This window comes from Ranitomeya variabilis, chromosome 2 (genome assembly GCF_051348905.1).
Source record: "Ranitomeya variabilis isolate aRanVar5 chromosome 2, aRanVar5.hap1, whole genome shotgun sequence".
NCBI classification, from domain to species: Eukaryota; Metazoa; Chordata; class Amphibia; order Anura; family Dendrobatidae; genus Ranitomeya; species Ranitomeya variabilis.
Window position 1 is genome coordinate 538,962,129 of NC_135233.1, and position 24,991 is coordinate 538,987,119.

The following is a 24,991-nucleotide window of genomic DNA, read 5'->3' on the forward strand; positions in this document are numbered from 1 at the left end:
CGATTTCACCCGACCCGACTTTTGACAAAGTCGGGTTTCGCGAAACCCGACTCGATCCTAAAAAAGTAAAAGTCGCTCAACTAGTGTGCACTGTTCCCAGTGAATAGGAATAAAACTAGGAATTAGTCTTACCAATAATGGTATTTCCAGGAGTCCATCATGACAGCACCACAAGGAGGTTGCCCTTCATATCCTTGATAGGGGCAGGAACACAGAAGAGGTTAAATAGCCCCTCCCCACCTCCACCCTTCAGTGACTTTACAAAGTACACCAGGATAGATACAACACAATTTTATTGAACTTCCTCTCTATACATGTTTATATCACACATCAGACAGGAGTTCAAGGGAGGGTAAATAATGGGTGCTGTCATGATGGACTCCTGGAAATACCATTATTGGTAGGACTAGTTCCTAGTTTCCAAGTCGTCCCTCATGACAGCACCACAAGGAGAAATACCAAATAACTCCTATTTAGGGTGGGATAACAGCTTGGAGGACTTTCCTCCCAAAGCCAGTCTGTTGATTTGACAGAATGTCCAGCTTGTAGTGTTTGCAAAAGGTATTTGAGCTAGACCAAGTTGCCGCCCGGCAAATTTGGTCCATGGATGCACCCGCGATCTCTACCCATGAAGCAGATATTGCTCTCAGTGAGTGGGCTTTTAGGTGTTCTGGGGGAGATTCACCGGCTGAAGTATACGCAGTGCAAATGGTAGATTTAATCCATCTGGCTAGAGTAGCCTTTGAGGCTTTTTTGCCTCTATTCTTCCCAGACATCTGGATAAAGAGGTTTGAGTCAATTCTCCAGCCGTCTGTAAGTTTTAGATATTGCAATACTGTTCTCTTAACATCCAGGGAATGGAGAGAATGTTCTTTGTCATTGTTGTAGTTCTGACAGAACGTAGGCAAAATAATTTCCAGGATTCTGTGAAAGTCTGTTACTACCTTTGGGAAAAACAAAGGATCCAACTTTAGAATGATGCAATCTTCCTGTATTTTTAAGTATGAATCTGTTATGGACAGGGCTTGGATTTCGCCTATTCCCCTTGCTGAAGTTATTGCGACTAGGAAGACAGTCTTGAATGTTACAGACTTTAGGTCTGCCTGATCCAGTGGCTCATATGGAGCTTTCCGTAATTCATTTAGTACCAAGCTGAGGTTCCATGGGGGTACTGAACTTCGTATCGTTGGTCTGATATGTTGCGTAGCTTTGATGTACCTCACTATCCAGGGATGATCCGCTAGCGGATAATCAAAAAAGGCACTTAAAGCTGAGATTTGTACTTTTAGCGTACTAAGCCTCAAGCCCATATCAAAGCCTGCTTGGAGGAAATTTAAGATTTGAGGAATATCTGGTTCCTGGAGAGCAGATATTGGAGTATTGCTCTGTGCACAAAATTTCTTCCAAATTTTTAGGTATATAGCGGAGGTCACTGGCTTCCTGCTTTTTTGCATGGTTGAGATGACCGACTCTGACAGTCCTTTTGATCTTAAGATCTCTTTTTCAAGATCCATGCTGAGAGTTGTAGCATTCTTAGATTTTGATGGACCAGCGGTCCCTGCGTTAGAAGATCCCACCTTAGTGGTAGTAGAACTGGTTCTTCCACTGCCATCCATCTCAGCAGAGAAAACCAGCTCCTTTTGGGCCAATATGGCACTATTAGGATTACCAGTGCTAGACTTTCTTGAATCTTCCTCAAAACTCTGGGAATTAAAGCAAGTGGAGGGAACGCATAGGCAAGTTCCATGTCCCAGTGTTGAGCCAAGACATCTACGCCAGTTGGATTGTCTCTTGGATTTAATGAAAATAATTATTTTGTCTTTGTGTTTTGCTTTGAGGCGAATAAATCTATTTGTGGAGTGCCCCATTGTTGAGTTAGCTGAACAAAGACTTCTCCGTTTAGAGACCACTGACGGCTGCACTTTTTCTCTGCTGAGAAAGTCCGCTATTTGGTTCTCTGAACCTTTTAAATGTACCTCTGTGATGGACTTCATGGTGTCCCCCACCCAAGAGAATATTGCTTCTGCTAGTCCCTGGAGGGGACGGTGCCTCGGTCTTCCCTGATGCAGAAGAAAGGCTACCGTGGTCGAGTTGTCTGAGAAGACTCGATGTGATGTCCCTGCATCTCGTTTTGGCACCTTTTTAGTGCTTCCCAAACCGCTCTGAGTTCCCTGTAATTGGAGGAACTGTTGCGTACCGATGATGTCCATGTTCCTTGAAGGTAACGTCCTTCTATGTGGGCTCCCCAGCCCCTTGAGCTTGCATCGGTGGTTATGTATACACATGGAGATATTCTCCAAGGCTTTCCTCTTTTGAGGTTTTTTTATGTCGATCCACCATGAGAGGGACTGTTTTACCTCGCTGGGTAACCACATCTTGTTGTCCAATGAACTTTTCTTTCCATTCCATACCGAAAGAACTTCCCGTTGAAGCGTTCTGGAGTGAAACTGGCTCCACTGTACGCTGGGGATACATGAGGTCATCTGTCCTAGAACCCTCATGGCTTTCCTGATGGAAATGTATTTGTGTTTCTTTAATGTTTGAAGTTCTTTTTTGATTGACCGTTGTTTTTGGTCTGGCAGGAAGGAGTATTCCAGTTTGGAATCTAGTAGTACTCCCAGAAATATTTTCTGTGTTTCTGGTTCGAGACTCGACTTTTTTGAATTTATTATCCACCCCAGACTCTTCAGGAGTGATATGGTTATTTTTTAGGATTCTTCCATCTGTTGAGATGAATCTGCTATCAGCAACAGATCGTCTAGATATGGTGCGATGAGAACTTCCTTTTCTCTTAGATGAGCCATGACCTCTGTCATGAGCTTTGTGAATATCCTTGGGGCAGAGGCAACACCGAATGGTAGACACTGAAACTGGAAATGAAGTATCTTCTTATTGCAAATCTGAGGAATTTCTGATGTGAGGGATGGATGGGCACATGATAGTATGAATGTTTGAGATCTAGTGTACACATCGCCGAGTTCTTTTTTATTAACGGTATAATCGATCTGAGAGATTCCATCTTGAAGCGTTTGTACGCCACCCATTTGTTTAATTGTCTTAAATTTATTAATGTACGGTATTCTACGCTTGTTTTTTTTTTATGGAAAACAGACTGGAGTAATGACCTTGAAACCGCTGATGATGGGGTACCGGGATTATGACCTGCAGCTCTAAGAGTTCCCGCATGTCTGTTAGCAGCCTTTGATGTACTGCTGACGACTCCGTGTGTGTAAAACAGAATCTCTTGGGGGTAGATAAGGTAACGTTATTTTGTACCCCTGTGCCACTGTCTGTAGAATGCACTGATTCTGAGTAATGTTCTGCCATCCCTCTAGGAAGTATTGTAGTCTTCCTCCTATATTGTTGGCGTCATTGTTTGCTGGGTCCTGATGACTGGGCTCAAAAGGAACCTCTTCCTCGGCCCCCTTTAGGGTAGCTCCATCTGCCGGACTTCCCTTTCCCTCTATAGTCCTGTCTTGGGTGGGAGCGAGTTTTCCGAAAGAATTGCGTTTTCTTTGGCTTTTCTTCAGGAAAACCTTTTTTCTTGTTGGATGCCTTCTCGAGCAGCTCATCTAGTACTGGACCAAAGACGTGAGATCCTGAGAATGGAATCAAACACACTTTGATTTTTGATTGGGTATCTCCCGTCCATGATCTCAGCCATAAGGCCCATCTTGCTGCGTTTGACAGCGCGTTATTCCTGCCAGCAAATCGCACTGATTCCGCTGCAGCATCCGCCATGAAATCAGTCGCCATTTTCAGAATGGAAAGATTTTAGGATTTCTTCCCTGGGAGTCCTGTCTTTAATATGATCCTCCAGCTCGTCTACCCAGAGACTCACGGATCTTGCTACAGAGGTGGCCGCTATGTTCATCTTCATAATGGCGGCTGACGACTCCCAGGCTTTCTTGAGAAGATCTTCTGACCTATTATCCATTGGGCCTTTTAACCCTGACAAGTCCTCAAAGGGAATAGCTGTTTTCCTTGTGACTTTGGCCACAGGAATATCAATTTTTGGTACAGATTCCCAGACTTTAGTTTCTTCTGGATCAAAGGGAAGACGGTACTTGAAGTCCCTCGAGACTACTAGCTTTTATCCCACATCTTCTCATTCTTCCATTATCATCGCTGTTATGTGGTTGTTGACTGGAAATACTCTATTTCTACGGATTCTTAGGCCCCCGAACATCTCTTCTTGAACCGATAGTGGCTCAAACGAGTCCTCTATTTTCATAGTGCTCCTAACTGCTTTTAGTAGCATATCCGTATTTTCGGACGAGAACAGGTATCTTTTCCTTTCCTCTGGAAACACAACCGAGGAACTGCCCTCTTCATCTGAGCCCGGATCGGAGTAACCTGAAACCTCTCCTTCCTCAGAACTTAAGCCCATATCCCATCTAGGCCTCTTAGGGCGCGGAGACTGGGGTGGCGCCAATGTCGACACCGTAGCTTGGACTTCGTCCCTAATCATGGTTGTGATATTAGCTAATAACGAAGCCTGTTCGTCCTTTAGTAGTTTAGCGATGCATTCTTCACATAACTTCTTTTTATAACCATCTGGGAGCTTGGTGGTGCATAACGGACATCTGATAGTCCTTTTCTTAACAGTTGACCGCTTGGGAGTGTCCTTGTCCTACAAATGTAAAGGAAATCCCTGTAGCTATGGATCTAAAGTCCTGTAATGTATCCCACACCACATACTACTCACATGGTCCGTGGGCAGCTCTAAGGATTGGACGTCTGGACGACTAGCACATTTCATCTTACTGAGTCAAGTGTGCTGTCAGTTGTCCGTCATTAAATAGTCAGTCTTACCCGGCTTCAAGACATCTGATTTGTCCTCCTTCCGAGCTCAGCTGCTGGCCTCTACGGTGATTTCAGGTCCCCAGCTGTACTTCGCATGCGTCATCCGGAACGCACGCCGACCAGCCTGGGACCTAGATCCTGGCGCCTAATCCTGTCGCCATCCTGTACCAACTTCTGTTTTCCCCGTAGCTCCTCGGCATACCCAGAAATGCACCAGCGCTGCCGACCCCGAGAATCTGGCCACGCCCCCGGAAGTCGTCATCTGCGCCCTCCGACCCGGAGCACCGGACCGGAAGTGCGGGGAACGACGCCGGCCGCACATGGAGCCCGAGGAAGCGCCGGACACCGCAGCCGCTGCTTCAGAGCCCCTTTTGTGAAGGGATGAGGCAGCCCATGGGAGCACACAGCTCTACCTAGTTGCGGAGGGACCTCCATCGGTATCCTGCAACTTGGGGAGTTTCCACTATGAGACTCCCGTGGCCAGAGCCCCCTCCAGGAGGATAGGACCACACTCATGAGCGTCTGCTCTACCGAGACCTGACTCCGGTATCAGGTAAATCCGATCTTCTGGAGAACTCTCTCCTGCGTCTGTCCCTGATAGGGACAGGAAAAACACTTAAGGGTGGAGGTGGGGAGGGGCTATTTAACCTCTTCTGTCCCTATCAAGGATATGAAGGGCAACCTCCTTGTGGTGCTGTCATGAGGGACGACTTGGAAAACTAGTATAAAGATTTTATAATTAACTCTTGTTTTTGAACACACTGCTATTATTTTGAACACTACTGTATATAAACCTAAGTTTGTGTTGAAAGGTACAGAAAGTAGGAAGCAAATTATTATCTTAATTGTTTGTCCACTGTAGTATTATCCGAGAAAAAAAAAAGATGTGTAGTCAAATGACTAAATTGATCATCATGCTGATGATTTATACCTACTAAGAAATAGAGCAAACAGTAGCCAGCGCCACAAGTTTGAACTGTAATACTTCCTTAACAAAAAAAATGTCATCTCACATTTTAAAAAACATTGCAAAATAGTTAAAAACCTTTCTCCCAATAAAATAGACCCCACCCCTCCCTTATAAAATAAAATTAACATTATACTCATCTCCTGTACCCGTGCTGGAAATCTCTGAGTTGGCGTGGCACTGTTATGTCACGTGAGCCCTGCAGCTTTACAGTGGCCGCTATTGGGCTTTTTCACTCAATTACTTCGTTGGAACCTCGAGCGTTTGCAGTAGTGAGAGAGCAGCATCCTAATAGCGTCCACTGATTGGCTGCAGGGCTCACATGAAAATGTCAAGTGAGCGCTGACATTTAACACTGCTGGTACAGGAGCGGAGTAGACGTTATTTTTATTATATAAGAGGAGCTACTTTATTTAAGAAATAGATGGACAGATAGTGGACTTTTAAGTGATTTGTGGGTATGGCCCATATTACAATTTGTCTACGGCGCTGTGGAAAAAGTAAATAGCACATCAGAGGACAGAGAGATGGGGTCCCCGATCGCCCCCCGATGCTCACCTGTCTCCCCCGATGCTCCTCGTGGCTCCCGATGGGCGCCGCCATTTTGTTCCGGCAAGAAAATGGCGGGTGCATGCGCAGTGAGCCCGCCGGCCAGCACGCGGAAGATCTTTGGGGTCTCGGCTGTCGGGGGCAGCTGAGACCCCAAAAAACATGATTGGGGTCGGTTTTTGCCGACCCCTGTTTTGTGATTACCGTTAATTAACTGCTTAATGGTGGCCGCAAAAAAAAAAAAGCGATGTGTCATTCTCTATCCTCTGATGTGATTGCACATCAGAGGACAGAGAAATAGGGATTTTTGTGTACTCACAGTAAAATCATTTTCTCCGAGTCAATCATTGGGGGACACAGACCGTGGGTGTATGCTGCTGCCACTAGGAGGCTGACACTAAGTGATACAAAGAAAGTTAGCTCCTCCCCTGCAGTATACACCCTCCTGCTGGCTCTCAGCTAACCAGTTCAGTGCAAAAGCAGTAGGAGATCAATAACAACATATGAGCATATAGCATATAGCATGTCACATTATATATATGAGAGTATAGCATGTCAAATTATAAAACAAGCACAAGCTAATAATAGGGTGGGAGCGGTGTTCCCCCAATGATTGGCTCGGAGAAAAGGATTTTATGGTGAGTACACAAAAATCCCTATTTCTCCTACGCCTCGTTGGGGGACACAGACTGTGGGAAATCCCAAAGCAGTCCCTGGGCGGGGACAAAATCAGGTCAGGCCCTGTGTAACCGCTACTTACAAGTGTGACACCGCGGCCTGCAGAGTCCGCCTGCCCAGACTCACATCTATGAAAGTCTGGGAATTATAGTGCTTCAAGAATGCATGTGGAACGGACGAACCAAAAAGCTTGCAGTCGTGCTGTGCCGACGCCTGGTGCCTAGAATCCAAGAAACCTCGATAGACAGGGAGATAGGCTGACATCTAACAGGGAAGGATTCCTGGATGGTGTGACAAATCCACCAAGCTAACAGGGCCGATCAAATGGCTAAACCCTTCCTGTAACCGTCAGGAAGCAGTCCTCTTACAGTGAAGTAGCCCAAATAAAGTGTCCAACCTTCGGAAGGATGCCGTCCTCGAGACGTACCTACTCAGAGCACTCACCATGTCCAGAATATGGGGAACCCATTCCGTTATGCGGACTGGTGCCGAAAGAGATGAGGGAAGAATGATGCCCTCATAACTGTGGGAATACAATACAATACCAACTTGGTAACAAGGGATGGGGATTGCCTGTAGACAACCTTGCCTTGATGGTAATAAGGGAAAAGGTCTGAAAGAACAGAGCGGCTAGCTCCGAAGACTCGTCAGGATGAGATCGCAGAGAAAAAAGGGCGATGTTCCCTGATAGTAAAGTCTGTCCGGATCAAAGGAGTATACTGTAAGACTCCCAGGATCATTAAGGTCCCAAAGATCTAATGGTATGCGTTAGGGAATAACCACATGTTAAGACTTCCTGCGAGGAAGTCCATATTTGCAGATTTGTTGCACTAAGACGGAAAAATACTAGTTCAGCAAACGAGAAAAAAACGTGACATGGTCAGTGCGGATCTCCTAGGATAACTGGGGCCCTTCCTGCTTTCGAAAAGATCTCGGAAGTAGTGGAAGAGGGGTGAAGGAAACTGATACCATGGAAGAACCAGAGAACGCACTGCAATGGCTTTTGGACCTGGAGGCCGAACCATGAACTTAGAGTACATTGGCGTTCAGTCTGGATGCCATCCGACCTACATCTGGAGTGCTCCAGAGAAGACTGATCTGATGGGAGACTTCCGGGTGAAGTTCCCACTCACATGAGGTGGGACCCTGACTGCGTCCGCCGCCCAGAGATATACACCTGAGATGTGCAGTGCCGAGATCACCAGATGATAGACCGTGGCCCAACAGAGACCAGAGAGAGATAGGGCAGGACGACCACGCCTCTAGGGTGCAAGAGGAACATGACAGCCCCATAACACTTGTGAACACTCTGGGTGTGGTAGCAAGGCCGAAGGACAAGGTCGTGATTTGAAAATGCTGTTCGCGAAAGGGAAAGCGAAGGAATTTTGAAGAGGGAATGACAAAGGAATGTGAAGTTAAGCATCCTGAATGTCGGTGGAAGCCAGAAACTCCCCCTTCTTCCGTTGAAGTAACGGCTGAGCGGGGGAACTCCATCCGAAGAAGGGGGACCTTGTCAAGCTTGGTAGAAGTTTGAGGGTCAGGATGAGTCATACTTTTCGGTCCCCATTTTGTAACCAAGATCCCTTAGATCTAGGCTGTCCTGGACAACTGATCCACTGCTGGTTGGGTCTATAGGAAATCAAAATAGTTAAGGTCTCTGACCAAGAGACCATTGCTCTAGCAACACATGTGGCGGCTAAGGGAGGGTAGAGCGCTGAACTGGAGGCCACGAGATGGAAAAAACTAGATTTGCTATCTGACAGTCGGTTGTATTTTTAATTGATGATCCATCGGGTAGGGATACTGGTAGGTATACCACAGGAGATTCTACCCGGTTAAAATGCCAAGTGGCAGAATCCGCGGCTGCATGCAGAAGGAGGAAAAACTATCTCTTACTATTGCCGCTCTCTTTTGACTGTGCGGAGTTAAAATGATGAACCCTCTATCCACCATCCTCTTAACAGGGAAGTGGAAAGGGATCGTCCGCCTTCTTGCATCATCTGCTAAATAGTGGAGATGCAGGGGGGTGTTCGGATGCCAAAAAAAGGAACCTCTGTACATCCACAGAGTTAAGGTCCCTGGGTGGACAGTGCTGGTTGTCCGGCGTTAGGCCTGGCTGTAGAAGAGGATACATTGAGGCGACACTCCATGTGCTCGTCTATTGCTGGTGTGGGGAGATCGGTGTCCTTTAAAAGGACCCGTCGCCCTTAAGAATCAGACCAGGCATGCCATCTCACGCCTTAGGGAGGAAGCACCCCGCGTGTTTGCATATTGGCTGAAAGAAGGAGACCGCGCTTGAAGAGGTTTCTGCCCAGTAGATCGCATATCCAGACGCTCCCTGTCCGGGTGAATGGCAGACGCTCTGCAAGGGAGTTTAGTTTCCTTATGAGGGACATTGAAGTCCTCGTCAATCTACAGAGATTGGTTAATGATATAAATAGGTGAATCCATCCTTTTCTTAAGTTCTGGTGAGTCCAGAACCAAGGCAATATCCAATCCATATTCAGAGACATGTTCTCAGCAAATCATTAGAGAGGGATCAGAAAATTAAACTTCTGTTTTCTAGGTGCGTGTACGTTTCTAGACGCCTGTACATTTTTAGAATACTTACAGCTCCTGCTAGCCGACGGCCTTAAGACCAGGAATATTGGTCATGCGCCTTTAAGACCAGATAATACTGGTCATGCGCCTTTAAGAAAAGGGAATGCTGGTCATGCGCCTTTAAGACCAGGGAATGCTGGTCATGCGCCTTTAAGACCGGGGAATACTGGTCATGTGCCTTTAAGACCAGGAAATACTGGTCATGCGCCTTTAAGACCAGGAATACTGGTCATGCGCCTTTAAGACCGGGGAATACTGGTCATGTGCCTTTAAGACCAGGTAATACTGGTCATGCGCCTTTAAGAACAGGGAATACTGGTCAATGTTAAGTACAGGGGGGAAGATGCAGGGGAAGAGTGCAGTACTTCCTTACCCGGATGCAGTCGTTGCGCCCCTTTAATACAAAACCATAGCCCCTGTGTGTGTGCTGGCAGGGTGGACCAAGATAGCCACCAGAGTTGCAGAGGTGGTAAAGTCTCGCAGAGAGCGAGATGAGCCGATTCGGGGGTGGGGTCACATACGTGATGTGGGTGGAGCCTCATGAATCAGTGAATAGGCCCAAGCCTGGGCCTAAATTTCTGCAGCCGGCGTGAGCAATACCAGAGTTGCTGAGGGAAGCAATCGCCCCCGTATCAGAGAAGAAAAGCCAGATAAGGTGGGCTGAGCTGCCTTAGCGCGCCATAGTGCGGGCGCGGCTTCCGGGATGCGGCCTAAACATTGGCCGAAGCCGGGGGCTAACTTTTTGCAGCCGGACGGAGCGTTACCTCAGGGAGGTGGGCCACAGGGAAGCTGAGGCTGCCTGTCAGCATGTGAATATTCCGCTGCAGAGGCCCATCGCTGACTGGATCCACTCACGATCGGTGCGCATCCCGGCATGGAGCCGCCGGGATGACTGGGTTTCAGCGCCGAGGAAAGAGCGCACACTCTATTGTTCTGCTGTAGGTCAGTTATTGCAGCGTGGACGTTGCCGGGATAGAGGGGTAAACCTTAATCCACCAACCCTTTGTTAGGGAGGTGGAGAGGAACCGTCTGCCTCCTTGTGCCATCCGCTTTCACAGTGGTGGGACAGTGGGGGCTGCTCTGACGCCATAGAGAGGAGCTTCTGTACATCCACGGAGTTCAGACGGCGGGTGGACAAGGCCAGCTGTCCGGCTATACGCCTGGCTTCATGAGAGGATACATGGAGGCGACACTCCATGTGGTCGTCTGATGCTGGTGTGGGGAGATTGGGACTCGAAGGAACCATCACCCCTGAAGTGAGCTCAGGCATGGCTTCCCACATCACAGGAGAGGGTACGGGGAGGTATACTTGGCGTGCTCGCCTGTTGATGATTCGGGGGAGATCGGAATCTTGAAAGGATCCATCGCCCCCTTCACTCCGTTAATTAAAAAATACAAATTTACAGAAAAGTAAAAAATAAAATAAAAACGTTGGGGTCTGAACCAGACCCAAGTGCCTCCTACAGACACTAAGCAAGAACTGGTTAGCTGAGAGCCAGCAGGAGGGTGTATACTGCAGGGGAGGAGCTAACTTTATTTGTATCACTTAGTGTCAGCCTCCTAGTGGCAGCAGCATACACCCACGGTCTGTGTCCCCCAATGAGGCGTAGGATAAATAGTGGGATCGGGGACCCTGTTATACTTACCGGTGTGTCCCTGGGTCCTCCTACATCCCCTCCTGGCCGCCAGCTTCTTCCTCCGGTAAGAAAATGGGTGCATCGCCATGATCTGTCGGACGGCAACTAGAGGAATTGGGCTAAAGTTAGGGCTAGGTTTGGGGCTAAAGTTAGGGCTAGGTTTGGGGCTAAAGTTGGGGTTAGGGCTAGGGTTGGGGCTGAAGTTAGGGCTAGGGTTAAGGTTGGGGCTCAAGATAGGGTTAGGGTTGGGGATAAAACTAGGGCTAGGGTTGGGGCTAAAGTTAGGCTAGGGTTGGGGCTAAAGTTAGGATTAGGGTTTGGATTAGGGTTAAGGTTAGGGATGGGATAAGGTTTAGGGGTGTATTGGGATTAGGGTTAGGTTTGAGGTTAGGGTTGAGATTAGGATTAAGGGTGTGCTGGGCTTAGGGTTTTGATTAGGGTTATGGTTACTGTTGGGATTAGGGTTAGGGGTGTTTTGGAGTTAGGGTTGTGATTAGGGTTATGGTTAGGGTTGTGATTAGGGTTATGGTTAGGGTTGTGATTAGGATTATGGATCGGGTTGGGAATATGGTTAGGGGTGTGTTGGGGTTAGGGTTGGAGTTAGAATTGGGGGGTTTCCACTGTTTAGGTACATCAGGGGGTCTCCAAACATGACAGCCAATTTTGCGCTCAAAAAGTCAAATGGTGCTCCCTCCCTTCTGAGCTCTGCCGTGCGCCCAAACAGTGGTTTACCCCCACATATGGGGCATCAGCATGCTCAGGACAAATTGGACAACAACTTTTGGGGTCCAATTTCTCCTGTTACCCTCATAAAAATAAAAACTTAGGGGCTAAAAAATCTTTTTGTGGAAAATATTTTTTTTTTATTTTCATGACTATATTATAAGCTTCTGTGAAGCACTTGGGCATTCAAAGTTCACACCACAAATCTAGATAAATTCCTTGGGGGGGGGGTCTAGTTTCCAAAATGGGGTCACTTGTGGGGAATTTCTACTGTTTAGGTACATCAGGGGCTCGGCAAATGCAACATAACGCCCGCAGACCATTCCATCAAAGTCTGCATTCCAAAACGGCGGTCATTCCCTTCTGAGCTCTGCCACGCGCCCTAACAGCGGTACACCAACATATGGGGTATCAGCGTACTCAGGATAAATTGCACAATAAATTTTGGGGTCAAATTTCAACTGTTCCCTTCGTGAAAGTAAAAATGTGGGGGTGAAAAAATCATTTTTTGTGGAAAAAATATGATTTTTTTATTTTCATGGCTCTACATTATAAACCTCTGTGAAGCATTTAGGGGCTCATAGTGCTCACCACACATCTAGATAAGTTCCTTGGGGGGTCTAGTTTCCAAAATGGGGTCACTTGTGGGGGGTTTCTACTGTTTAGGTACATCAGGAGCTCTGCAAATGCAGCATGACGCCCGCAGACCATCCCATCAAAGTCTGCATTCCAAACGGCGCTCATTCCCTTCCGAGTCCCGATATGTGCCCAAACAGTGGTCCCCCCCCCCCCACACACACATATGAGGTATCGGCGTACTCAGGACAAACTTGTCAACAAATTTTGGAGTCCAATTTCTCCTGATACCCTTGAGAAAATAATACATTGCAGGCTAAAATATTTTTGAGAAGAAAAGGATTTTTTATTTTCACGGCTCTACATTATGAATTTCTGTGAAGCACTTGGGGGTTCAAAGTGCTCACCACACATCTAGTAAGTTCCACAGGGGGTCTAGTTTCCAAAATGGTGTCAATTGTGGGGGGTTCCCACTGTTTAGGCACATCACGGGCTCACCAAACGCGACATGGCGTCCGATCTCAATTCCAGCCAATTCTGCATTGAAACAGTCAAACGGCGCTCCTTCTCTTCCAAGATCTGCTGTGCACCCAAACAGTGGTTTACCCCCACATATGGGGTATCAAAGTACTCAGAAGAAATTGCACAACAACTTTTGTGGTCTAATTTCTCCAGTTACCCTTTTGAAAATAAGAATTTGTGGGCGAAAATATCATTTTTGTGCAAAACAATGTGATTTTTTATTTTCACGGCTCTACGTTATAAACGTCTGTGAATCACTTGGGGGTTTTAAGTGCTCACCACACATCTAGATAAGTTCCTTAAGGGGTCTAGTTTCCAAAATGTTGTCACATGTGGGGGGGGGTTCCACTGTTTAGGCACATCAGGGGCTCTCCAAAAGCAACATGGGATCTGATCTCAATTCCAGTCAATTCTACATTGAAAAAGTAAAACTGTGCTCCTTCTCTCCCAAGCCCTGCCGTGCGCCCAAACAGTGGTTTACCCCCCCACCCCCATATAGGGTATCGGCGTATTCAGGAGAAATTGCGCAACAAAATTTGTGGTTCATTTTCTCTTTTTAAACTTGTGAAAATAAAAAAATTTGGTTCTGAAGTAAAACGTTTACAAAAAAAAGTTAAATGTTCATTTTTTCCTTCCACATTGTTTCAGTTCCTGTGAAGCACGTAAAGGGTTAAAAAAACTTCTTGAATGTGGTTTTGAGAACCTTGAGGGGTGTAGTTTTTAGAATGGTGTCAAGTTTGGGTATTTTCTGTCATGTACAACCCTCAAATTGACTTTAAATGTGAGATGGTCCCTAAAATAAATGGCTTTGTAAATTTTGTTGGAAAAATGAGAAATCGCTGGTCAACTTTTAACCCTTGAGCTGATGTAAAGTAGACATGTGGGAAATGTTATTTATTAACTGTTTTGTGATCCATACCTCTCTGATTTAAGGGCATAAAAATACAAATTTTGAAAATAGAAACATTTTAAAATTGTTCGCCATATTTCCGTTTTTTACATAAATAATCGCAAGTAATATCGAAGAAATGTAACCACTAACATAAAGTACAATATGTCACAAAAAAACAATCTCAGAATCAGCGGGATCCGTTAAAGCGTTCCAGAGTTATAACCTCATAAAGTGACAGTGGTCAGAATTGTAAAAATTGGCTCGGTCATTAAGTACCAAATTGGCTCTGTCACTAAGGGGTTAATATGTGCTTAAATTTTCTGCAACTGTATGTAATCGGTATGACTGAAAGACCGAGGCACAATAATTATTATGGGTATCAACATACTTTTTGGTGTAATAGCATACACGAAAACAAAATGACAATTTTCATGTAAGAAATACCTTTCCATTAAATTATTTTTGGTTTCTCGAGTTATATCAGGAGCTGCTGGCCACGTTTGAGAAATATCTTCCTCCATATTATCAGTAAGCTTCGCATTTTCTAGACACGGAGCACTTATTAGCTCACTATCAGAAATGGAACAGGAATACTCCAGTGGGCGAAGTGCCAGCTCTGATGTATTACGGCTACGTGTTGATAGAAGCTGTAGAGCAGATGCAGCAGAACTCATGCTTGGTGCTTGATTGGATGTACAATTCTCTTCTTGGACTACTTTCACAGATAAAGATGAAGGACAACTTCGTTGCAGTGTTTCAGATGCAAATTCTGGAATATCTTGGGATATGACAGTCGAAGCGCTTGATATCACATCAGGAGATCGCCCACAAGTAGGGGAAGACTGGGGTACCACCAACGGTTCCAAGCTCTGAGGTTCCAAGGGAAGGCTAGATGAAGTGACCTATTAAGATAGAACAAGAACTCTATAAAGAAGTGTTAATAAAAGATAAATCTTCCATTAGCACGTAAGCTGGGGAAAAAGCATATGGATGCAGCCACATGAGACCCTAAGGCGGCCCTGCAATACATAATATGAAACTAATTTTATAGATGGCACATAGTTGGTGGCACCTATACTGCATTGTGGCCTAGGATTTTCAAGCTATTCATCCACGTAAATCGATGTTTTAAAAAGTTAAATATCTCAGCAGGTAGGCCATGGTTCCTACAGGACACAATACCATGTTATCATATTCATGGCACTATTAAAATAAGGGTTAAACAACAAATTTGTTTAAAATTGTAAAATGCTTTCAAGTTCACACAATTTTACAATTAATTTCTTAAAAATATTCTGTTGTCAAAAATGGAAGCAGTAGTAATTTGATGATGCATTACTCTATGCTTATTTAACTTGTCACCTCTGCAGCTTATCAGCAGTATATAAGAGGAGGACAACGGGAGTATATATAGAAAAGTAACAATTTTATTGAAAAACACAATTAAAAACACACACATTTAAAAGACACCAAATGAATGTACCAGGAATCCATATTATATCCCATTTTAACAACCAACCATTGGAATGTACAAAGAGAAGATGTGCGGTAACTCCATGTAATCCTACCAAGTGGACCCAGTTCCCAATGACCACCCTATATCCGCAGTAATACATATAAGCCTGTGCAACTATGAAGTTAGAAAAGGTGCCAATACAAGAACCTGATCCACAATGGAGACTAACATGGAGAGTGCCCGGAGGAGCAGCAAGAGTAACAAGCCATGCGGCGTTAGAAAATCCACCTCCCAGAGCACAAGCACAATCTTACCCACATGAGGATCCCTGGACTGAGCGTCACCCCCGACGCACGTTTCGCTGCTATCCTAGCGGCTTTCTCAAGGGGATCAGTTCCCCTTGAGAAAGCCGCTAGGATAGCAGCGAAACGTGCGTCGGGGGTGACGCTCAGTCCAGGGATCCTCATGTGGGTAAGATTGTGCTTGTGCTCTGGGAGGTGGATTTTCTAACGCCGCATGGCTTGTTACTCTTGCTGCTCCTCCGGGCACTCTCCATGTTAGTCTCCATTGTGGATCAGGTTCTTGTATTGGCACCTTTTCTAACTTCATAGTTGCACAGGCTTATATGTATTACTGCGGATATAGGGTGGTCATTGGGAACTGGGTCCACTTGGTAGGATTACATGGAGTTACCGCACATCTTCTCTTTGTACACTCCAATGGTTGGTTGTTAAAATGGGATATAATATGGATTCCTGGTACATTCATTTGGTGTCTTTTAAATGTGTGTGTTTTTAATTGTGTTGTTCAATAAAATTGTTACTTTTCTATATATATTCCCGTTGTCCTCCTCTTATATAGTTCCTATTGGGAGTTATACGCACAGGGGTGGGGACATTGTTCCTGACCACCTGTTTTATTATGAGTCTGGGTGTGGGTGGAAAGCTTATCAGCAGTGACTGGTTTCCTAAGCAAGCAGTGCAGTGCAGTGCCTGCAAGTGAGGCTCTGGAGCTGGATGGATCCGGACCGCTTCAGTGTCACTGCGCTCCTCTGATGCCGAAGAAGCAAATGCTGGGTTTGCAGCATTGGAAAGTGCTCAGTTCACGTTGGGCACAATAATGTCACTGCAGAAAAACAGGAGGTAGAGGAGTCGTGTTGTCTTAATGATTGAAAGTGAGAATAATCCTTTAAATTACATTCAGAAAGGCAGTACTATGTCAACCTGAAGTAAAAAGGATGTTTCCATCTCCAATATTGCAGCATATTTATAACACCCTATGTGACTGCAGACTTGTGAATCTGCACGCTGTGAAGATTCTCTGGTGCTGTTATTTGCATGCATGTGGTCACGAGCCAACTAGATGGATGCGGCCTTGCTCAATCCAGGAGTATTGAGAGAGACCAGATACACTAGTAGGAATGTGGCCGGAAGTATGCAGATCATATTATTCTTCCAGTCAACATGACCAACGGTACCAGATAATCCTCACAGCATGTAATGCACACTATGTTAGGATTTACAAATGTATAGTCACAGAGTGACTGCAGACTTGCACTTTAAGCCTGGACAATCCCTTTAAGTAATAAATCGAGATGTTTACATTGCTTATTTCATCTTTGAAGTAGACATCACACTGAACATATTGGGAAGAGGGAAATTATATATAGCTAGGACATAAGAGAAAGTAATTAAAACAAGAGAAACAGTGAGAGAGAACGCTTTAAAATCTTCTGAAGCAGAGAACCCCTGCAGTGGCAAGGTAATTAAACAGGAATGGGAGCCACATACCAAAATGTGATTTTTTTTTTATTTTTATTTTTTTTAACATAGGAGAATTATGCTCTCCCAGGCACAGAGCTTCGTTTAGAACAGCAGTGATTTTAGAAGGCCTGGCTATGGGGCCAGATAAGAATATTGGGGTTTGTATCAATCTGATATTTATCTGATACAGATTTTCAGTGTTGTAGCGAGGGGACAAAAGTCACAAATTCACTCACATCACTGTAGGGCCACTAGAATACCTCTAATTTAACAGTCCAATAATTGAGGCTAACCAACTCATGTTTGAACACTATGTAAAGGTAAAATCACGATAAAAAAAAATGACATTGATATCAAACATCAGGGACCTTTAGAGGAGATTTCCTGCAAGTTGGGGATATCATAAACTAATAGACACAAGAAATCCCACAATCCGCCAGACAAAATGTCTTCAAGAGGAGTTGTGTGGGCATAATTTAGGAGGTAACAAAAAGCAGAAACTATGTTTGGAATAATTGTCAGTTCAGGAAGGTACATCTTGCTCTGGTTCTGTCCATTTTCCCAATCGTAGCACCTCTTATCGCTAAGCTCTGAGACATTTCTGCGACCAGGTCTAGTAAGTTTCTTTTGTTATTCCTTTTACTTTTATTCTGCGTATCATATGGTTTTGTTCCCGTTTTGTATCATCCTGTATCTTTATTTTTATTTATTTTTTTAAATTTAGACTGCCATTCGTCCAGGATTTAAAAAAAAAATGTGTTTCCTCTTGCTTTGTGAACCGCACCCCTGAACCCATATGCTACCTATAACAGATGTCCAATCAACCTGTGTAAACAACTGGCGGAGGCAGATTGTGTTTGTTTGTTTTTGTTGCTGCAGAGCTTTTCCCCAAGACAACAGTGAAGAACACAGTTCGCATCGCAGCTATAGACTTTAAACCTCTGCCATGTCCTTTTTTTAATGTCAAAACATTAGCATTTCTGTGAGTCCTTTGACCCGTTTTTTAGACCAACTCGCCACCAGCACAACAGAGTCCAAGTCTTACACATGGTGAACAAATGCAGAGGATGGTGCAGGAGTGTCTAGAACTACATATCAATACCATCAGGGAGGGTTTGGACCCTTTCACATTTTAGTCTTCCAAAACTGGTGAGTGGCTTGAGGTCACTTCACACCCCTTGGATGTCTTATCGTGCCCAGCAGCCAGTGTTCCCTCAAAACGGGTCTTCAGCGCTGCTGGTGGTGTCCTGACTGATAAACACAGCTGGCTGTCCCCTGAAAGTGTAGACTGCCTAACTTTCATTAAGATGAAAAAGTCATGGATCTCCAAGGACTTTTACACCCCAACCGCAGACTGTACAGACTAGGTGATATTGCATTTTTAGTGTGATGCATTAATGTCACGTAACTGCACTCTGTGATATCTTTAGTGTCGCTTCTGTGGCTGCTGCTGCTGATGATGATGTTAACACATTTGTGGAAATGTGAACAGTCATGGATGGTCTACATCTGCTGGGTTGGCTGTACTGGAAGATGTCTCGGTCCCAATTATACTATTTCTAATTGTGTGACAGTTATTCAACTTCGGTGATGTCAGGCACTATGTCAGGTGTCTATCTGCTGCATTGGGTGTAGTGGAACAACTGTCGGTCACCATTATACTATTTCCACTGTAGTTAAATTTATGCTACTTTGGTGGTGTTTGCCAATAATTTTTGGATATGTGAGCACTCCTGATTGGGTGTAGATCTGTTGATCCCTATTATACTATTTCTACTGCGGTGAAATTGATGACACTTTTGTGGTGTCTGCCAACAATTTTGGGAAACGTGAACATTCCTCGATGTTTCTCCTTCATGCGTGTTGCCTGTAGCAGAAGGTCTCTGAGACCGTCAGCCCTCCACTTTCTTGGACTCAATTAACTGTGTTATTATCCTTACATTTCTATGACAATGGTAGTTTACAAAAAAAGATATTTGGGCTTCTCCCCTCTGCAAATCTCTTCACTGGCTCCTATTGCCTCAGCTTATCCAATTCAAATTAATACTGACCTAAAAAGCCTTCCATAACCTGACTCCTCCATATATCTCTGAACTAATCCCCCAATATCTTTCCTCACATAATCAACCGGTCTTCCCAAGACCTCCTTATCTCCGCCACACTTATTCACTCCTCACCTAATCGCCTCCAAGACTACTCCAGAATAACTCCCACTCTCTGGAATTCTGTGCAACACATCTATTAAAAACATTCGGATCCTTCAGACGTAACATGAAAACCCACCTCTTCACGAATGCCTACAGCCTGCAATGACCCTGCTGCCTCCTCACCACTACCGGAGCTATCGACTCACCAACAACGGAGCTGCCGCAACCACCAACCTACTGTCTCCTTCACCACCATCCTGTAGAATATAAGCCGCAAAGGCAGGGTCCTCTCCCCTCTGTATCAGTCTGTTATTATTATTTATTTATATAGCACCATTAATTCCATGGTGCTGTACATGAGAAAGGGGTTACATACATACAGGGCTATAGATATTTACAGTACACAAACTTATGATGACAGAGTGATACAGAGGGGAGAGGACCCTGTCCTTACGGACTTACATTCTACATTATTGTTAGTCTGTTTAGTAAAATTTGTATGCAATCCCTTCTCATGTACAGCACCATGAAATCAATGGTACTATATAAGTAAATAATAATATTTGTGTCACCTGAGTGTGGCTCAGCATGAAAGCAGGCAGAGGTGTTTTGCTTGTGGTATCAGGGCTCTGTAAAGGTACCGTCACACTCAGCGAAGCTGCGGTGATATAGACAACGAGCTGACCTAAACTAGATCGCTGGAGCGTCGCTGTTTAGGTCGCTGTAGAGATGTCAAACACAGCAACTCCAGAACGATGCAGGAGCGATCCAGTGACGTAACGGCGACTCACTTCTCGTTCTCGCTGGTTGTTAGCTCCATGTCAAACAGCCGGAGTGTACCGACTGGCTAGAAGGAGACGCTGTGACGCCCCCTATGCTCGTTGCTGGCGTTGTTGCTTTTGATGTCTAACATGACGATACACGCCGACCTGGCGACAAAATAAAGTTCTGGACTTCTAGCTCCGACCAGCGATGGCACAGCGGGATCCAGATCGCTGCTGCGTGTCAAACACAACAAGATCGCTATCCAGGACGCTGCAACGTCACGGATTGACGTTGTTCTCTTTGCAAAGTTGCTGAGTGTGACGGCACCTTTACACCGGGTCTGTTTACTGTACCTCCAGGGGGTCTCCATCGGGACTCTCGCTCTGTGCCGGCTTCACGCTGTCTGGACAAAGCCCCTACCCCTCCTTACTCTCCTGCTTCCTGGCATGCGGCCAGCAGGTTCCCTGGCAGGGTTCTTATTCCAAATGTTATCTCTAACCAATGACGTGTGTTTATCTACGATTTCTAGCCCTTCCACCATAGGGAGGGCGCCGGAGCAACAAGTATCTATCATGCGCTTCTGTTTCTGAAGTATCTGCAAGGAACTCTGCTTATTCTGTCTGTCTCCACAGATCTTCTGCTACCAGTTACCCGGTTATTCAGGACTGCATCGGCAGTATCTATGCTGGACCCGTCTAGTCCTGCCAGTCCGCCAGCCTCACTTCCGGACCACGCCACTACTCCCGGTGCCAGCTTCTACTCATACACCTGGTATCCTCCAGTCAGCTCTGCAACACCGTTAACCTTGCTGGTCCGTCTGTTCCGCTGGGACAGCCGCCACGAGTACGGGGTCTAACTGAAGGTTGCACCCGTGTCCTCCAGGCATTCCATTCTGTCCCTGTTCGAGGGGACTTACTACGGGTGTCTGGGGCTCACGCAGTAACGCCCCCTTCGGAGCCCCCCCGGACAGTGGTCTAGTGGTTCCACATCAAACCTTAATAAATACGAATGTGAACTTTTACATCTGTGCCTCAGTTTCCATTCGTTACAGATTGCTCCGGCCATGGAACCCGCTGGATCCCAGAAATCACCAGTCAAGGAGTTACGTCAGGAGATCTCCCAGCTGAGGGAGCAACAGGATAAAATCATGCCTTTCCTGCACAATGTATCTGCTCGCCTGGATAGTATGGCTTCTTCGATTGCACCTGCTCCTGCCACCTGTGTCCAGGAATCTAACTGCACAGCAAGTAAGGATTCTCGCATGGCGACTCCCACCCGCTTCCGAGGCGACCCAGTTTTGTGTCGAGGGTTCATAAATCAGTGCACACTGCACTTCAAACTATTGGGGCATAGGTTTGCTTCTGATTTGGCCAAAGTTGGCTTCATCATGTCCCACCTTGATGGAGAGGCGCTCGCCTGGATGAATCCGCTGTGGGAGAGGGTGGATCCGTTGGTTACTAATCTCCAGTCTTTTCTAGAGGCATTCCGCAAGACCTTTGACGAACCTGGACATACTACGTCGACAGCTTCTGCTCTTCATCGACTACGACAGGAGGCTCTTACGGTGGCTGAGTATGCGGTGCAGTTCCGTATTCTTTCGTCTGAACTTTCCTGGAACAATGAGGCTTTGGTGGCTACCTTCTGGCAGGGACTCTCTGGACAAGTTAAGGATGAGTTGGCGGGACGAGACTTGCCTACTGTTCTGGATGACCTGATATCCCTGGCAGTTCGGTTTGATCTACGGTTTCAGGAACGGTCCAACGAGATCAGACGTGAAAAAGAATCCAATCACAAGGTTGCTTGAGCTCCTAAATCTGCGAACTCTCCAACTTTGTCTCCCGCTCCTGTGGCTATGGAGGTGGATCGTGTAAATCTGGTCAACCGTCGCCAGGAGGCGAATCGCCTGGAGGGGAGCTGTTTCTACTGTGGCAGTGCCAAGCATTATATCCGCTCTTGTCCTAAGAGACCAGGAAACTCCAGTGCCTAGGGTCTGTAGGAGAGGCTACCCTAGGTAAGGATCATCTCTCTCCAGCTCTGCTAAGAACTATCTCTGTGGCCTTCGGCAAGACGAGATTTTTGGAGTTCTGTCACCTGGATTCTGGTGCTGCCGGGAACCTTATTCGGCAGGCGGTAGTGGATCGTTATCAGATTCCAGTCCAGAATTTATCGGAACCGTTGCAAGTGACATCTGTGGATTGCAGACCCCCGTCGGAGTCAATAAGGTTCCAGACTGTGCCTTTGGTTCCTTAGGTCTAACCCATTCTGAAAGAATACGTTTTTATGTGTTGCCTGATTTGTCTCACCCCTTGCTTCTAGGTCTACCCTGGTTCCGGATGCATGAACCTGTTCTAAATTGGAGGACGGGAGAGATCCTGACCTGGGGACATTCTTGCTTTAATCGATGTATCATTCCGGTTCGTCCTGCTCTTCCTCCAGTACAACCTAAAGCCCTGCCGGGTTTGCCGTCTTCTTACTGGTCCTTCGCTGATGTCTTCGGGAAAAAGGAGGCAGAGAGATTACCTCCACACAGGTCGTATGATTGCCCCATTGATCTGCTTCCCGGAGCGTCTTCTCCACATGGACGGATCTATCCTCATTCTCAAGCAGAGCCTCAGTCCATGTCTGAATACATTCAGGGGAACCTGGACAGAGGATTCATCCGGAAGTCTTCCTCACCTGCTGGAGCTGGATTATTCTTCGTGAAGAAAAAGGATGGTTCTCTACGACCCTGTATCGATTACAGGGGTCTGAACCAGATTACGGTAAAGAACAGGTATCTGTTGCCATTAATTTCAGAATTGTTTGATCATCTTAGGGGTCTAAAATTTTCACCAAACTGGATTTCAGAGGGGCTTATAATCTGATACGCATTCGTGACGAATGGAAGACCGCCTTTAACACCCGGGATGGACACTATGAATACCTGGTAATGCCATTTGGGCTACGTAATGCACCAGCAGTGTTTCAGGAATTTTTAAATGACATTTTCAGAGATCTGTTTTATTCTTGTGTTGTTGTTTACCTGGACTACATTCTGATCTTCTCTGCTGATTTAGCTTCCCACCGGAGACAAGTACGTATGGTCTTACAAAGACTCAGGGAGAACGGACTTTATGCTAAAATTGAAAAGTGTCTCTTTGAGCAACCCTCTCTGCCTTTCCTGGGTTAGGCTAGGTTCACATTGTGTTAGGGCAATCCGTTTAGAGCTAGCGCTAGCGGATTGAGCTAACGCAATGTCTTTTTCGGGGCCGCGTTTAGGGGTCGCGTTAACGTCCCCGCTAGTGCAGATCCCCGATCTGCCACAGTGGGGAACGGACCTCGGGCGTGCCGCGGACGCTGCAAGCAGTGTCCGCGGCGCGTCACAAAAGAACGGAACATCGCTAGCGCGACCCGAAAAAGGCACGCGCTAGCGATGCGCTACAGGCGAAATTTAAATTGCTGTCAATGGGTGCGCTAATGGACCCGTTGCACGGCGTTAATTGTGACATTTTCGCCGTGCAACGCTGTCCGTTAGCGATCACCCAATAACGCAATGTGAACCTAGCCTTATATTGTCTTGTCTAAAGGTTTAAAGATGGATCCAGAGAAGGTATCTGTCATTCTAAAGTGGCCTCACCCATGCGGTCTGAAGGCAATACAACGGTTCCTGGGGTTCGCCAACTATTACCGTTTGCGCATTCCAAATTTTTCCACTCGAGTGGCACCCATTTCGGCTTTGACCCGGAAAGGCGCGAAAGCCAAGGGATGGACACCTGAGGCTGAGGAGGCTTTTACTTCCCTAAAGCAGGCCTTCTCCTCCGCACCCGTACTTCATCGACCGGACTCCGAAAAACAATTTTTGCTTGAGGAAGACGCTTCTTCCATAGGTGCTGGCGCAGTTCTCACCCAGAAGTCGTCGTACGGCCGGATGGACACCAGTGGATTTTTCTCGAAAGTCTTCTCTGTTTCTAAGAGGAATTACTCCGTAGGAGATCGTGAATTATTGGCTATCAAGTTAGCTCTGCAGGAGTGGCGTCACCTTCTTGAGGGTGCTGCTCATCAGGTTATCATTTAGACAGATCATAAGAATCTTGCTTATCTTTAATCTGCTCAGAGACTGAATCCTTGTCAAGCCCGGTGGGCCTTGTTTTTTGCTCGATTTAATTTTGTTCTTCATTTCAGACCAGATGATAAGAACATTAAAGCCGATGCACTTTCCAGAGTGTTTTTGCCTCCCGATTTTGTGGAAGGACCGCACCACATCATTGAACCGTCCAGATTAGTGTTGGTGGCCGCGGTTAATCTTGCCCGACTCCCTCCAGGTAAAACTTTTGTATCTACTTCAGATAGGAAACGAGTTCTTCGGTGGGGTCATTCTTCTAAGTTGGCTGGTCATGCCGGACAAAGGAAGACTCTGCAACTCATCTCCCGTTACTACTGGTGGCCTACCATGGGCAAAGATGTTCTCGAGTATGTTGCTGCCTGTCCTTCGTGTGCTCGCAACAAGACTGATAAGTGTTTGCCCTCTGGGCGGTTATTACCTCTGTTTGTTCCTTCAGTACCCTGCCAGCACATTGCACTAGACTTTATTACTGATCTCCCCGTCTCCTCTGGCTGTTCAGTCATCTGGGTTGTGGAGGATCATTTTTCGAAGATGTGCATTTTGTTCCGTTACCTGGTCTCCCGTCTGTTTCAGAGCTCGCTGATCATTACATTCAACATATCTTCCGTCTTCATGGGTTTCCTCTCCACATTGTATCCGACAGGGGTGTCCAGTTCACCTCCAAGTTCGGGAGAGCACTTTTTAAGTCTGTACAAGTGGAGCTGGACTTCTCTTAGGCGTATCACCCTCAATCCAATGGGCAAGTAGAGAGGACCAATCAAATTCTGACAGGATTCTTGTGTCACTTCATCAACGTACATCATGATG

The 24,991-nt window shown here is 46.1% G+C and overlaps 1 protein-coding gene across 3 annotated transcripts in view; it reads right to left on the minus strand.

Annotated features, from left to right (window-relative positions):
- EDC4 (enhancer of mRNA decapping 4) overlaps window positions 1-24,991 on the minus strand; it is a 1,216,007-nt gene that overhangs the window by 630,840 nt on the left and 560,176 nt on the right. For all 3 annotated transcript variants that reach the window (XM_077288123.1, XM_077288125.1, XM_077288126.1), the window contains one exon: window positions 14,396-14,853. In XM_077288123.1, the coding sequence (XP_077144238.1) occupies window positions 14,396-14,853 (458 nt within the window). The remainder of the gene's footprint in view (window positions 1-14,395; window positions 14,854-24,991) is intronic.